The sequence below is a fragment of the Lissotriton vulgaris genome, chromosome 2_1, assembly GCF_964263255.1.
Source record: "Lissotriton vulgaris chromosome 2_1, aLisVul1.2, whole genome shotgun sequence".
Classification (NCBI taxonomy): Eukaryota; Metazoa; Chordata; class Amphibia; order Caudata; family Salamandridae; genus Lissotriton; species Lissotriton vulgaris.
Genome location: NC_141687.1, coordinates 169,152,660 through 169,167,720, shown reverse-complemented (window position 1 = coordinate 169,167,720; position 15,061 = coordinate 169,152,660). Strand labels below are relative to the sequence as shown.

Here is a 15,061-nt window from a genome sequence, read left to right as displayed (position 1 = left end):
TAATGTTTTAAGAGGCATCCATGTACAGAACCAAATAAGAGTATAAGTATATACATACATGAACAAGTTTTTAGCAATGATGATGCACACATCGCGCTGAGCCATCTCGAACTTAAAGGTGGCAGCTACACATGTTCACAAACACTGAATTCGGCAAATCAAATTCAAAACACTGTGACAATGTAATTAACAATTGTTGTAAATGTGTATCTTATGTCAACTTTGCTTTATAATTATTTAGCATTCAATGAATATAATATGTACAGCGCGTTTACATAAACTAAGAAAATGTTGTAACTTTTCCGTGGCCATGAAGCAATGGTTGCTATGACAACAATGAAGCCGCCTCAGAGACCAATGAGCGCTTGGTATGTTTAAAATGCATTCACTTACTAAAATTCTCTGTTGTGAGCAAGACTCCATCCGTCGAAACGCGTCAAACTTTAAACTTTGCACTTGGTGAAATAAACTTGTTTCTGAAACAAGACCCCACGGAGTCAGCGCCTGTTTACGATGTGTAGAAAACAGGATTGGTGAAAAAAAAAAAATATATATATATATATATATATATATATATATATATATATATATATATATATATATACCTATATATACCTATAAGTCACTCCTATGGCAGGCCTTAACAATCCTGAAGGCAGAGTGCTTGGTTTTGTGTGAAAGGGTGCCCTAGTATGAGTTGAGCCCCTCTGCAGCTTTCGGAACCATCTCCTTATAGCTGTTCTATGATATAGCCATAACATATACTCTTAAGTGCATTATAATCCTCGTGGTTAATGCTAACTTTGGTTTGGCTTTATCAAAACATGTCGTGAAAGGTGTCAAACACTTTGGAATACTACTCCCGCCACCAGTTCTGGCGGCGGGGGTAGCATTCCACCCTTCTAGAGGGAGAAGACATGTACACACTGGTAAACCCGTTTAAGGTTAAACAGAGCCCCATCATCACAAAATGGATGCTGCTGCCACAGACACGAGTCTGCCCTCCTGCTGCTGTACGAAACTCCGGCAGGGGAGGCCTGGACAATAGGTTTCCTGTCCAGGGAGGTGCTAGCACCTCCCCGGACAGGCTTTAGTGTATTGGGGCAGGGTGGGTTGCATTCAGTGAATGCTTTTCAGACACTGCCTAGGACTTAAGATTACCCTGGACGAATCTCTGCAACATATATCTTGGACCTTCGACATTCCATATCGACTGGAAGATGGAAGAAATCTCCCTTGTGGTCAAGGAGTGACCACCCTGTTCAAACAGGCACCAACAGCATCTTTGCCGGTCTGCATTTTCGAGGCTCCCGCCGGATCCTGAAGAATTTGCGAAACAGGACACGGACTTCCAAACATCTCTGAGGCTGACCCGAGATCCCAGCAAAGCTGAGATGCATAGCTGACACGAGAGACGTGGGATCGAAACTTCTGGACATCCTGCATTTTTTGTACTGCACCTACTTCCCGAAATATCCCGAAGTTGTGCATTGGGGCATTTGAAGCCCCTGCCCGAGCACCTTTTGCACCGAAGCTTAGAGGCCTACACTCCACGAGTGTTCCGTGGACCCGCTTTGTGCATTTCAGCTCGACTCTCCTTTGCGGTTCCTAGTCCGTTGGCTAGTGAGCCCCTACGAAGGCCAATCTTTGATTTCTTAAGCTTTCCTGTTTGCTCCAGACGTGCTCTGACTCCCCTCCAAAGGAGGAGTCCTCCAGATCTTGCTGGTCTGAACCGAAGCCAATCTTGTCATCTTGCATGGGTTGCTGTTGCCAAGGCTTGCTGGGTCCAATCCTGATTCCGACGCTGCAGCACTCAACATCCTTTGTGGGACAGCTCGAATCCAGCTCCTGGTCATCGCCGACACCCCCTGGTCCTCGTGGCTGAAGAGTCAAGCTTCACCGCTTTCACCTGAAATCACCCGACATTGGCTGGCATTTTCTCCTCGCTATCCTGGTCACTGGCTAGTGACCCAGACTCTGTCCCCTCTGCTTTCAGGTTCTTCACATCTCCGATCCACCCTTGGATCCACCCGGACACTTTTTCTCTAGTCACCTGCAGCATTTCTTCGGAGCTCTCCATTGGAATCGACGACGAAACCCAACACCAAAAGACACCTGTGCACCCGGCTTCCCTGGGTGAGGTAACATGAGTACTCCGGTGCTCCCTTGGGTCTTGACTCTCGAAGTGTCCTAGTCTTAAAGGGTTCCATCGTAGTTCACCTCTAGGTGCCCTTATTCTTTAAAATTGTAACTTGTTCGTTCTCCATAGAAAGTCAATAGTGATCCGCGGCTGTGTTTAGACACTGCATGCGTCCCCCATGGGCCTCCTGCATCCTAACCGTGGGTGGTTCCAGGTAGCCCCAGCAGTTCTACAGGCCCTAGGCCTGCTTTCTATCCCTCACGTGATTCTTATATCACTATTTTAGTATATGTTTGTGAGGCCCCTAGGGCAAAACATATACTGTGCAACTTATCGTATGCTAATTAAGTTTCTTGTATTGTACTTTTACCTCTGACCTCAGTAAGAGTGTAGAGGAGTTGTGTTTAGATTAAATACATATATATTTGATATATACCTTGTGTGGTGTGCTTTCATTTGATCATTCAAGAGACGATAACTGGTAAAACAACTTGCTTAACTCGCCTCTAAGTCTTAGCCTGAAGGCTGCTCTCCAGAGCTACCTCTAGGATAGCTTTCTATAAGGTTGACTTTACAACCTACCATCAATAAGGGTCGTTTGGACTGATGCAAGGTGCCCACTAGAATAGTGGACATCACATACCAGGCCAACTTCTCACAATGGTCATAGGAGTAATACAGAGAAACCTTTATCCTCGGTCTTTGGGGAAGGGCAGGGTTACCTGGCTTAGGAGGCAGACATATATTGGAGTGCAGTATCTATATTAAAATGTCGACTGCTTAAAATGTTGATTTTATATTTTCCATTAAGATTGAAGTCCCTTTTTAGGACTCGGCTAGCGTAGGCTGCGCACATGCGCAGTCTCGCTGGCGAGAATTAATGATTCTGAGTAGCGAGGGTTAACCCCGCCCCTCTTCTCCATTGGCTGGCCTCCTGAACGGCGGCCAGCCATTGGAGAAGAGGTCTCAGTGACGTCATTCTCTCGCTGCAAGGCCCGTCCATTTCGGATTGGGGGGCGTGTTTTTTCAGTTTGTTCTACCCTCTTCTCCATTGGCTGGAATGTAAACAACAAGTCAAAAACACGCCCGTTGTTTACATTCCAGCCAATGGAGAAGAGGGGAGAAAGAAAAACACGCCCCAGTCTGAAAAGGACGGGCCTTACAGTCTCCTGCTGCCCGTCTCGTTTGTTTAGTGGATACAAGTTCACGATGAATGATGTACTGCGCTTAGGGGTTGGCGGATGAAATTTTTTTTGCCAGTTGCTACAACCCTGTGTGCAAAGCAAACTAACCAGACATGATGCCCGCCCGCCCGCCCGCTCTTCACAGTGCAAGCATGTCGAGCGGTAAAAGTTACTTTCGGTCAAAGTCAGGGCAACACATACTTTAATAATTTGTGTTATTTTAATACAATGTAAAATCATTTATTATAGAATTATTTTAACCCCAGAAATTTTTATCTTTTGTATGCAATGGTTTTAATTAATCAAGCATAATAAAATAAACAAACAAACAAACATACTGTACGCGCGCAGAGAATAGACTGCTGTGTGCCAGGGACGGGCGTGAGGTTGAGGAATCTGGACCACCAGCCCTGAGACAGCTGCCAAGGCGAGTTACTCCGCACAGGAAATATTCCTCTACATCAGCAGCGGCTGTGCCGCGTGCTTTCCGAGTTTTGTATCTTTACTTCATTTCTTAGCCCCAGGCAAAAGGCATAGCTAGGGGCAAAAAGCAACCCGTACGATCCCTGGGCAAGCCCGGGCCACGGCACTGTCAATCCCCCCCTGCCCCCCCACACCCTGCCACCGCTGTCTGTGAAGTGGGGCACAGGGGTAGGACAGGGGATCGGGCGGACCTCGGGTACCTGCCAGTCCGGGATATGGCGCTTAAAGCACAGGTATGTTGTGCTCGCACAGCCACTGCTTTACCATTGCAAACATCACCAGGAACGTGGCTGGGGAGCAGGAGGAGCTTGCCTTGCCCTTCCGGCTGAGGACAAATTAAGAATCTCTTACTACCGCGCATGACAAGCCGTGACAGGGCAGCAGCCCCGTAAGATTAGACTAACGACCGGAGGTTCTTCCCGTGGCTCATGTTATTTCCTTCCTGTTGTGTCCTCAGAGCAGCAGGCGATAGGCAACTGAATTACTATTGCAACGCCTCACATTTTTTGCCCAACCCTTAGTGTTAGCCGCATACCCTAAAATTGGACTTTGCGAATTAGCCTCTCCGCCTGTTTTGGAAGTCACACTTTTCCAAAATATTCTGCCTAGATGTAGAATTTGTCCATAGCGAGTGCGTGCGATTGGTGTCTCTCTGCCTTGTGTGCCTTGTCTCTCTCTCACGTACATCTCTCTCCCCTCCCCCCAGTTCTCATTCTCCTTAAGGGCCCGCCCCCTCAACGGTGACTCACCCAGCAGGCATCCAGCTAATGAAACTGATGGAGTTTAAAGGGCTCCTCCTAGACAGTAGCTGACACCAGAACTCTATCCGTAGACCAGGCAGACTCTGGTATACTTACCCGAAACGCCTATATCAATCAATTCTTTTAAACCTTTGAGCACCAGGAACATAATAAGTCACAGAAGGATTACCCTGGTTGGAACCCTCTTCAATTATCATACAAGAGTGTTTCCAATCTTCCCCTTTGTGATAGGCCTCAGCATTACTACACTACAGTCTTGTAAATCAGCAACGCTAGGATTTACAGAACATAAAGAACTATACAAATTTAATCGTTTTTAACCTGAAGTATTGATGAATTTATAAATAGTCAAGAAGTACCAGCCCCATCATATATAGATCGCTGGTTCATATCAACACAGGAATTCACAGACTTCCAAAGGAAAATGTTTCATTCATTATTGCAGTGCTTTTTGCAATGTACCCAATTTGTATATGTAATGCCAAGGATTGTTTGTGCTCTAGTGCATGTGCGTGTCGAATGATATGAAATTAGTATTAGATAAACACAAACAATGTTCTGACGATGCTTTGGTTAATTAAGTTCTCTACTACTCACTCATTACTACTCACTATAATACTCTATTATAACCATCTACTACTCGACTACACTTTCCTAACAACTACTCACTCTACTACTACTGTAAGCTACTCACACTTTACTCAATCTCTACTACTCCCTAATACTATCAATTCACACTCTAGTACTCACTCTACTAATCACACACTAATACACCCTCTAACTACTCTCTACTACCAACTCACTCAATTACACTATCCACTATCTTATACTCACTCTACTACACTCTAATACTCTAAAGTACTAACAAACTACTGCTCTCTAATATCTACTCTATTTTAAGTCATTCGCAACTCATTCTACTAAATATATCAACTACTCAATATACTATCTACAACTCATTAAAGTACATCTATTTCTATATAGTACTTTTCATTACTCACTACTACTCTCTCTCTACTACTCACGTCATACACTCTCTATACACACTATCTACTACTCACTCTATACTACACTCTACTAATATATTTTACTCACTATCTACTACTGCCTACAACTTACTCCTACTATACTCTATACAAGTATACTTTCTATTAATCAACTAGTCACTCTCTACTAACTACTAATAACTGCTCATACTCTCTACTACTCTCTAATGCTCACCTATTGCCATTGTAAATAAAATGACAATGCCATTTATTTATCTGTTTTGAAAACAAAAACATAAACAAGAAAATGTCATTTACAATGCCAATAGCTCCAACTTTAACAAAGACGAAACCATTGCATTGTAAATCAAATGTATTAGTATATACATACATACATGCATATTGAAACGCGTCGGCAAAAGATAACACTAATGGTGAAGTAAGAGGCAGATTGCATTTTCAGACCCGAGTGGGAGAGCGCTGTCGTGTGCCCTCTCGTAGCTCTGTTGGAATCAAAATTTACATGCGGCGGCCCGGCCGCGGAGAGGAGCACCATCGCTAGCTGTGGGAAAATGCAATCACCTGGCTAGCTGAGGCTGAGGAGTGAAACTATTCAACACCGTATGCACAGCGTTCTATATGCTTAATTGTCTGCCGGTAAGCTCCACCACCTACTACAGGATTTAAATGCGCAATGGAAGAAAAATAGACATTTGGAACCCGCATTAAAAACTTCAGGTCCCATCAGGCATCAAGAGACATTGTATATAAGACACGCCTAAGAAGGGGCTTAAACTAACCAATAAAGATGTCATTTTGAATTAATGGGAGGTCCGAATGCATTTCTTAAGCAGCCCAGGAAGAAGAGGCTATCGGCCTTGAAACGCGTCGGCAAAAGATAACACTAATGGTGAAGTAAGAGGCAGACTGCATTTTCAGACCCGAGTGGGAGAGGGCTGTTGTGTGCCCTCTCGTAGCTCTGTTGGAATCAAAATTTACATGCGGCGGCCCGGCCGCGGAGAGGAGCACCATCGCTAGCTGTGTGAAAATGCAATCACCTGGCTAGCTGAGGCTGAGGAGTGAAACTATTCAACACCGTATGCACAGCGTTCTATATGCTTAATTGTCTGCCGGTAAGCTCCACCACCTACTACAGGATTTAAATGCGCAATGGAAGAAAAATAGACATTTGGAACCCGCATTAAAAACTTCAGGTCCCATCAGGCATCAAGAGACATTGTATATAAGACACGCCTAAGAAGGGGCTTAAACTAACCAATAAAGATGTCATTTTGAATTAATGGGAGGTCCGAATGCATTTCTTAAGCAGCCCAGGAAGAAGAGGCTATCGGCCTTGAAACGCGTCGGCAAAAGATAACACTAATGGTGAAGTAAGAGGCAGACTGCATTTTCAGACCCGAGTGGGAGAGCGCTGTCGTGTGCCCTCTCGTAGCTCTGTTGGAATCAACATGCATATATATGCATCACTCTACAAAGATATTACTAAGTATGCACATGTATATGCATATATATATCCCTAAAAATATGCTGCATATATATATATGTACATGTATATAAATACATATTTATCAATATTATCTCCATACTTTATAAAAAAAACTACTCAATGCACTCCACTACTCATTCTATTTATTTATTTATTTATTTATTTCTGATTTTGTAAAGCGCCTGGTTACACTGTCAGTGTGTCCCCGCGCTGTTAGAAGAGTCAGTTGCTCCGACAGTCAGAAACAGGACGGGCTAATCTTTAGGAAAGAGGAATGTTTTCAGTTTCCTGCGAAAGATGAGCTCCGATGATTCCACTCTTAAGCTCGGGGGGAGAGAATTCCATTTGTGTGCCACCAGAATACGGAAGGATCTGCCTCCCATTCTGGCCTTCTTGTGTCTGGGGACAACAAGAAGTCCTGCTCCTAATGAGCGGAGTTGACGGGTGGGCGTATAGGGGCATAGCAGGTTGTGAAGGAAGGCCGGACCCTTGCCATGTACGATCCTGTGGCCAATACACAGGGCCTTAAAGTCGATCCTTTCGTTAATCGGGAGCCAGTGCAATGTTTGTAGGGATTTTTTAGAGGAGGCTCTTCTGGGTAGCCGGAGTACCAGGCGAGCTGCAGCGTTCTGGATTGTCTGCAGTCGCCGCCGACTGGAGACGTTGGCACCTAGATACAAGGCATTTCCATAGTCCAGTCTTGACGTGACAAGAGCATGGACCAGGGTCTTCCTTGAGGATTCTGGGAGCAGGTCGATGGTTTTACGGAGTTTCCGTAGAATCGAAAAGCAAGCACCAGCTACTCGTCTGGTGTGGTAGTCGTAGCCAAGCTTAGAATCCACCCATACTCCAAGATTTTTCACCTGATCGCTGGGGGTAGGGAGTGGCCCCAAGGTCTGCGGCCACCAGGCAGATGTCCAAACTGAGGGGGGTTTTCCCACAACTAGCACCTCAGTCTTGTCACCGTTGAGACGGAGGCAGTTCATCGCCATCCATTCAGCCATCTCCTGGAGGCATGCTGAGAAGTTTGCGGCGGCTAGTTCAGAGGGTTGGGTCAGAGCGATCACCAGCTGGGTGTCGTCTGCGTATGTTACTACTTCCACCCCATAGCGTTCCGCAGTAATGGCCACGGGGGTGACATATAAATTAAAAAGTGTTGGACTGAGGCTTGATCCCTGCGGCACTCCTTGACCAAGGTCAAAGGTGTCGGATCGTGCTCCTCCTTGCTGCACCAAGAAGCTGCGGTTGGTAAGAAAAGATTCCAGCCATAGCCAGGCCATGCCTGTCACTCCTCCTTTCTTCAGACACTGTAGCAACGTATGATGTGCCACAGTGTCGAAGGCTGCGCTGAGGTCTAGGAGCACCAGTGCCGCCACATGCCCTGCGTCCACGTGCTTCCTCAGTGCCTCAGTCGAAAAGAGGAGGGCTGACTCTGTGGAATGGCGGGCTCGGAAGCCCGATTGGTTAGTATGCAGGAGGCCTCTGGACTCTATGTGTGCTGAGAGTTGTTGATTAACTAGTTTTTCTGCTAGTTTAGAAAAGAAGGGCAGCAGCGAAATGGGGCGCAGGTTACTAAGCTGGGACGCACTGATGTGGGGTTTTTTCTTAAGAGGTAGCACGACTGCCTTTTTCCATCCGTGGGGGACCTTGCCAGTGTTAAAAGAAGTAGATAATATGTGGCCAACATAAGGTGCTAGACGACTCATGGCGCTGGCCAGGAATTTGGCAGGGGCAGGATCGTGAGGGGAGCCTGATTTAATTCCTTTAGCCATGGCTATCAGGAGGTCCTCCGTCGGAACCTGGAATACTGTGAGGCAGTCTTCGATCTTTGCCTCCCAAATCGCTTCTTCCTGAGGAGGAAGACGGTTGGAGCCAGTTCTGGCATCTTCAGGGAAACTGGTATAGATGTCGCGTACTTTTTTGTAAAAAAATTCCGCGATGGCATTGCAAGATTGAGCTGAAGTCTCAGCCTGCTCTGAAGAGGGGGGAGGTGTAGTGATCTCTTTATAGATCCTAAAGAGTTCCTTGGATGAGCAGTTAGCGTTTTCTATTTGGTCAGCGTAGAAGGTCGCTTTGGTTTTCCTGATTAGGAGATGGTAATCTTTTAGGCTAGCTTTATACACAACTCTTGCCTCTAGTGAATAGTTCTTTCTCCAGGCGCGTTCGAGCCTCTTACAAGCTGCCTTGGTTTCTCTAAGAGCTGTGCTGAACCAAGGTGCAGTTTTAGTTTGTCGCTCCGGACCCTTATTGGCCCAAGGGGCAGTGATGTCCAGGGCTTTAGTGATGTTTCCGTCCAGGGCTGTGCAAGCCCTGTCAACATCTACTCCTAGGTCTATGGGAGAGCCGTTTAAAAGGAAGTGATGTTCAAAAGAGTCCATGGAAAAACGTGACCATTTCCTCTGTTGTTTGTTGTCACTATTGTGAATTTTTTTATGTTGAATCTGGATTAGGAAATGAAAGGGGACAAGGAAGTGGTCGGTCCACAGCAGGGGAATGGGAAGGTCCTGCTTCAGATCCTCCATATTGTTGAAGATGGGGTCAAGTAGGTGCCCCTGCCGATGAGTGGGGAGGAGGGAAGCTGTTCCTAGTTGCAGGGTTTGCAGCTCTTGGCACAGTTCTTGAGCAGCTGAATTATTGAGGTCTTCGAAGTGGAGGTTAAGATCCCCAAGTACTAGGAACCTCCTGTATCTCATAGCCAATGGGGTAACGTTCTGGATGAGACTATCCGCAAAGTTTCTGCTACCTCCCGGGGGTCTGTAGATTAGTAGGCCTTTAATTACCGTATTTTTGTCTATATCGATAGAGAATGACCCAGTTTCGCTATCTGATATATTTGCAGGTTCGAGGGAGCAAGTCATATTCACTCTATGGATAATGGCGATGCCACCACCCCTTCCCTTAGGTCTGTCCTGTCTACAAATTGCGTATCCCGGGGGCAGGGCCTCTCTGACTTCAGGGTCTGAGTCTTCGTCCAGCCAAGTTTCCGTGAGGCACAGTATGTCCCATTTGTTGTCTGTAATCAGGTCGTATACCTCTAGTTTGTGTTTTTTGAGGGAACGACAGTTGAGCAGTGCACCAGTGATTTTCCTACTATGCTCTGGTTGGGCGTTATCATTGGGCGTACTTGTTTTAGGATGCTTTTTAAACATGAAACCACAGTGTTTGCAGGGATACGTCGGTCTACTTATGCTAAGATCAATGCTGTGCTCACATACCTTTAAGTATTTGTTACGAAGGCTGAGGAGCTCCTCTTTGTCGTATCGGATGTCTGGAAGGAGCGGACCAAGGGGTCTAATACTCACTCTACCACTAAAAGTCTGATACTCACTCTTTAATACTCACTTTTTCACTCTTTATTAATAACTACTACTCACTTGCTACTACACAATATCTAATACTATCACTACTCACTCCAATACTCACTTTACTATTATACTACTTATTCAACAACACTATAACACACACTACTATCTACTACTCTACTAATAACACTAATATGCAACACACTCTTTACTACTCTAATACTAAACTACTCACTTTCTACAACTCTATCCAAAAAACACACTACTCTCTACTACTCACTATAATACTCTCTATTATAACTATCTAATACTCTGCTACACTTTACTAACAACTACTCACTGTACTATTACTATAGCTACTCACACTTTACTCAATCTCTACTACTCTGTAATACTCTCAATTCACACTAGGAATCACTCAACTAATCACACTCTAATACACCCTCTAACTACTCTCTGTTTCCTACTAGTCACACTCCTCACAACTCACTCAATTACACTATCCATTTGTGAGACGGCCTCCCGACCAACCCGACCGGTACTCCGCCCTTCCCCACACTTATCTCCTTCGCCACCCCCAGGACTGTATCCCCGGCCTCAGTGTACCACCATAAGGACTCGACCTGAGACGCCAGCAAAACGCCAGAGAATCACCCCCTTCTTTTCCCCACAGGGACCAACCAGAACATCGGGTCAGACAGCCTCAAATATCGCGGACTCCGGAAGCTCCGCCCCTATGGCAGCGACAGCACCGGATAAAAGGGAGAACCCGGAAGTGCAAGTCGTCGGAGATTTGTGGCAGGAACCTCGGACTGGTGGACGCGAAGGAGAAGAGAGAGGAGACGAAGAGCAGACGGCTGAAGCAGACGTGTGGACCGAAGAGTGGTGGAGTCCACAGGAGGTGGCTGTAGAGCGGCCGTAACTCAACGGGAGAGTTACGGCGGACCGCGTGAGTGCCTTTAACCTCACTAATTCTACTCACTAGGAGTCCCCTGTATAGCCCTTGTATAAATCCCCCTTCTCTTTAGAATCACGTCCCCTGCACTGTATTATAATTGTATAGCACTGCACTGTTTGACCCGCCCCCCTCTTCACGTCCCGACCGAGCACCCTTTCTTCCTCCCGCCCCGTACTCCTTCCTCCCGGTCCCTTTCTTTCCTCACTGTCTCGTTTTCCGTTCCTCCCCCACACACCCGGGTGACGGTGACTGTAGTAGAGATCCTACGACTAGGATAGGACTAACGGTCCCTTTTGTTTCTCTTTTGCTCCCTGCCCTCCGTGGATCCTCCACGTCGCCGGAGCCTCCGTTGGAACCGCCGAAGACCGCAAGCAGCAACGCCGGCCCGGAGTGGATCCAGCACCCAGACGTCCTCTTTGTTTTCCTTGTGTTCTACCTTTGTGACTCTGAAATAAACCCCTACTATTGCACACTACATACGGCCTCCTCGCTTGCTTTTCCGGCCCGCTGTACACCCACCCTCACACCATTATCTTATACTCACTCTCTACAACTCTACTACTCTCTACTACACTCTAATACTCTAAAGTACTAACTAACTACTGCTCTCTAATATCTACTCTATTTTAAAAGTCATTCATAACTCACTCTACTAATTATATCTACTACTCCATATACTATGTACGACTCACTCAACTACATCTATTTCTATCTACTACTTTTCATTACTCACTACCACTCTGTCTCTACTAATCACAATACACTACTGCCTACAACTCTATACTAACTACTAATAACTGCAAATACTTTACTACTCTCTAATGCTCACCTATTTCCATTGTAAATAACAATGCCATGTATGTATATGTTTTAAAAACAAAAAACATAAACAAAAATGTCATGAGCAATGCCAGTAGCTCTAACTTTAACAAAGACGAGACCATTGCATTGTAAATCCTTGTTATTTAAAAGTCAACGTGTAGTCTTTCTCATCCATTCCTTTGGCTGTCCTGTCTCGTGTTAACACTTCGAAATGCTAAAATCTCCGTTTTTTTCTTCTAGGAAAAGAGTGGCAGGAACATCGCTTTGAATTTGTGCAAAACGTAAAAAGTCCTGTGTTGTATAATCTCCTTGATGACCTGGAGCATAGAGCAATCTTTAATACAGCAGAGGTGGAATTCATAAAAGGCAAACTGGTCCACCGAGACCAGGCCAGAGCCTTGATCGATTTTGTGAATAATAAAGGATGGGAGGCTAAAGGGATCCTCCTCAATTGCATCCAGAACAGAGACCCACTCCTCGCTAAGCAGATGAAGATTCTGACCCACCAAGGCCCAGAAGGTAAGAAACACATGGTACTTGATATGACTGGCGCAGTCAGGCAAAGCAGGCAAAAGAGCCATATTACACCTAGAATCAACGGTCCGGTCATGGAAAGCAAATAAAAGAAATGTATCACACCTGGGATCACAGGCCTAGCCGAGGAAAGCAGGCAAAAGAAACACATTACACCTGAAATCCTTTGCATAGCCAGGTAAGGCAGGCACAAGAATCACATCATACCATAGGATCACAGTTACGCGGACATCTTACACATGCTCTGGCACTGTCCCTCCCTAGCCACTTACTGGGGGGAGGTGACATCTCTCCTGACGCACAGCACGGGCCCGGGGCTACCACACACGTGGGAGGCTTGTATACTTGGGCTATACAAAAGAACCAAACTCAATAAGACACAAGCTAGGTTCTGGGATCTAGGCCTCATCACAGCCAAACGGCTGCTCACCAAACACTGGAAACGGAGAGAGCCGCCACACCCTAAACACTGGTATGCATGTAGAGAAAATGAGAAAATTATGGTGCAAGATCACATCGATAGCCTCATGAGAATGGACTTGACTTAGAGGGTACACTAGGGGACAAGGAGGGAATGAGGAAAACGAAATATCTAACAGCGCTAAGGCCTTCGTGTCCCCTGCATGTACCCTCGCCATTTTGTGTAAACCTGTTCCTCCATTTTAGTGCCCAGCCTCTGCTGTAAGTTTCTCTCCTTCAGATACCCTGGGGGCTGCAGTTGCATTCCTCTGACCTCGCATATTTGTGGTTGAGCTGATTCTAAGAAGAGGCCCAGCCTGGGGTGACAAGATAGCAGTGTGCAAAAGAGCTATCTGCTGACCTAACAAACTACAGTTGGGCCTCAAGCAGGAGGCCCACAGAAATGCATCTGCAGAGATAGGGCCCAGCCTTCCTGCCACCACTTAGAGATAAGCAGAGCTCACGGCAAGGGAAACCTCCAAGGCAGCTACACAAAGGACGAACAGGAAGGGCCTAACCTGCCGCCCTGCCAGTCCACTGGTATGAAGCAACCATTCTCCGACAGATAAGAGCCATCTGGGTCATGCCCCAGGCTAGAGATAAAACCAGACATACTGGTCACCCTGACACCCAAGGCCCTCCCTAACAGATAGGTAGAATGCAGCCCTCCAGGAAAGCTCAGATAAGTTGCGCAAACAGGCAGTGCGAGTTTTAGCTGACCACGCAACCCCCACTATGCACCCACCCACCTATGACTCATTAAAGTGAACTCCTACATGCTCATATCTTTTTTTCTCTTCTGCTTGGAGGGCTCCTCCCTATGTATGCAAAGAATGTATAAATATTGCACTCTGTGAATAAAGTTCAGACCACTCCTGAACCCGCTTGGTGAAGGAGCTCTCCCTTAACTCGAGTTAATGAAATAAAGCCCATTGACTCTAACACCACGGACTCTGCTCCTCATTTATGCTTGACCCTTTTGGTATTTATAGAAATTATGATAGTGTAAATAATTTATTTACCACAGATGGATGGATGGATGGATGGATTGGTGAATGGATTTTTGAAAAGGTGAATAGATCATAGGAGGTCTGTATTCCAGGGAGGAGTTGCTGACTTTTAGAAAGCGGTCTCCATATTGTGCCTCCGGGCCTTGTGACCCGCTGTGTGGTCCTTTCAGTTGCTCATGCGGCAACTTCTCTCTTAAGACCCCAACCCCTATTTCAGTTCTTATTGAGCTCACCACCGCTGATTCACCACATACAGGGCCTGTGACCCCCGAGAACTTATTATTCTGCATCTTAATTTGAGATCGATGGTCAAAAATCACTCTGCGATCCATGATCTCATTATGGAGGAGGCCCCAGACGTACTCCTCATGACTGAAACGTGGCTACAGGAGGAGGCTACGGCAGTAGTGAATCTGGCACTCCCGCAGGGGTATTCCATTTATACCCATAATCGTAACTCTAGGGTTGGGGGCATCGCCATGGTAGTCCAGTCTTGTTAACCTTGTGTCTGGAAGGTATTGAACCTGGATGGCTGCGAGAGTGCACATGTTAATGTCACGGTCAGCCACCATTTCACCTTCTCCGGACTTTTGATTTATCGTCCGCCTGGCAATGATAATGCCTTCAGGAAAGCTCTTCCTGAAATGGCTAGCTCCCTTGCAATGGGTTCTGCCAATTTTAGTATCCTTGGAGATCTTAACCTCCATTTTGATCGCCACCTTACTCCACCGATTAGCAGCACTATTGCAGATCTAGAGGCACTGCAGTTAAGCCAGCTGGTCACTCACCCTACACATGTGGGTGGGCATATATTGGACCCCATATTCTCGAACTTGTCGGGTGCCAAGGTTCCGCAGCCTAGCCCAGTTGCCTGGTCTGACCACTTTCTTGTGAAATTGTATCTTACGATTAGTG

At 46.1% G+C, this 15,061-nt stretch overlaps 1 protein-coding gene across 3 annotated transcripts in view; it reads left to right on the top strand.

Moving 5' to 3' along the window:
- The window catches only part of LOC147729765 (caspase-1-like), a 494,150-nt gene that overhangs the window by 130,586 nt on the left and 348,503 nt on the right, over window positions 1-15,061 (top strand). For all 3 annotated transcript variants that reach the window (XM_086954650.1, XM_086954649.1, XM_086954651.1), the window contains exon 2: window positions 12,384-12,662. In XM_086954650.1, coding sequence (XP_086810776.1) covers window positions 12,384-12,662 — 279 coding nt within the window. The remainder of the gene's footprint in view (window positions 1-12,383; window positions 12,663-15,061) is intronic.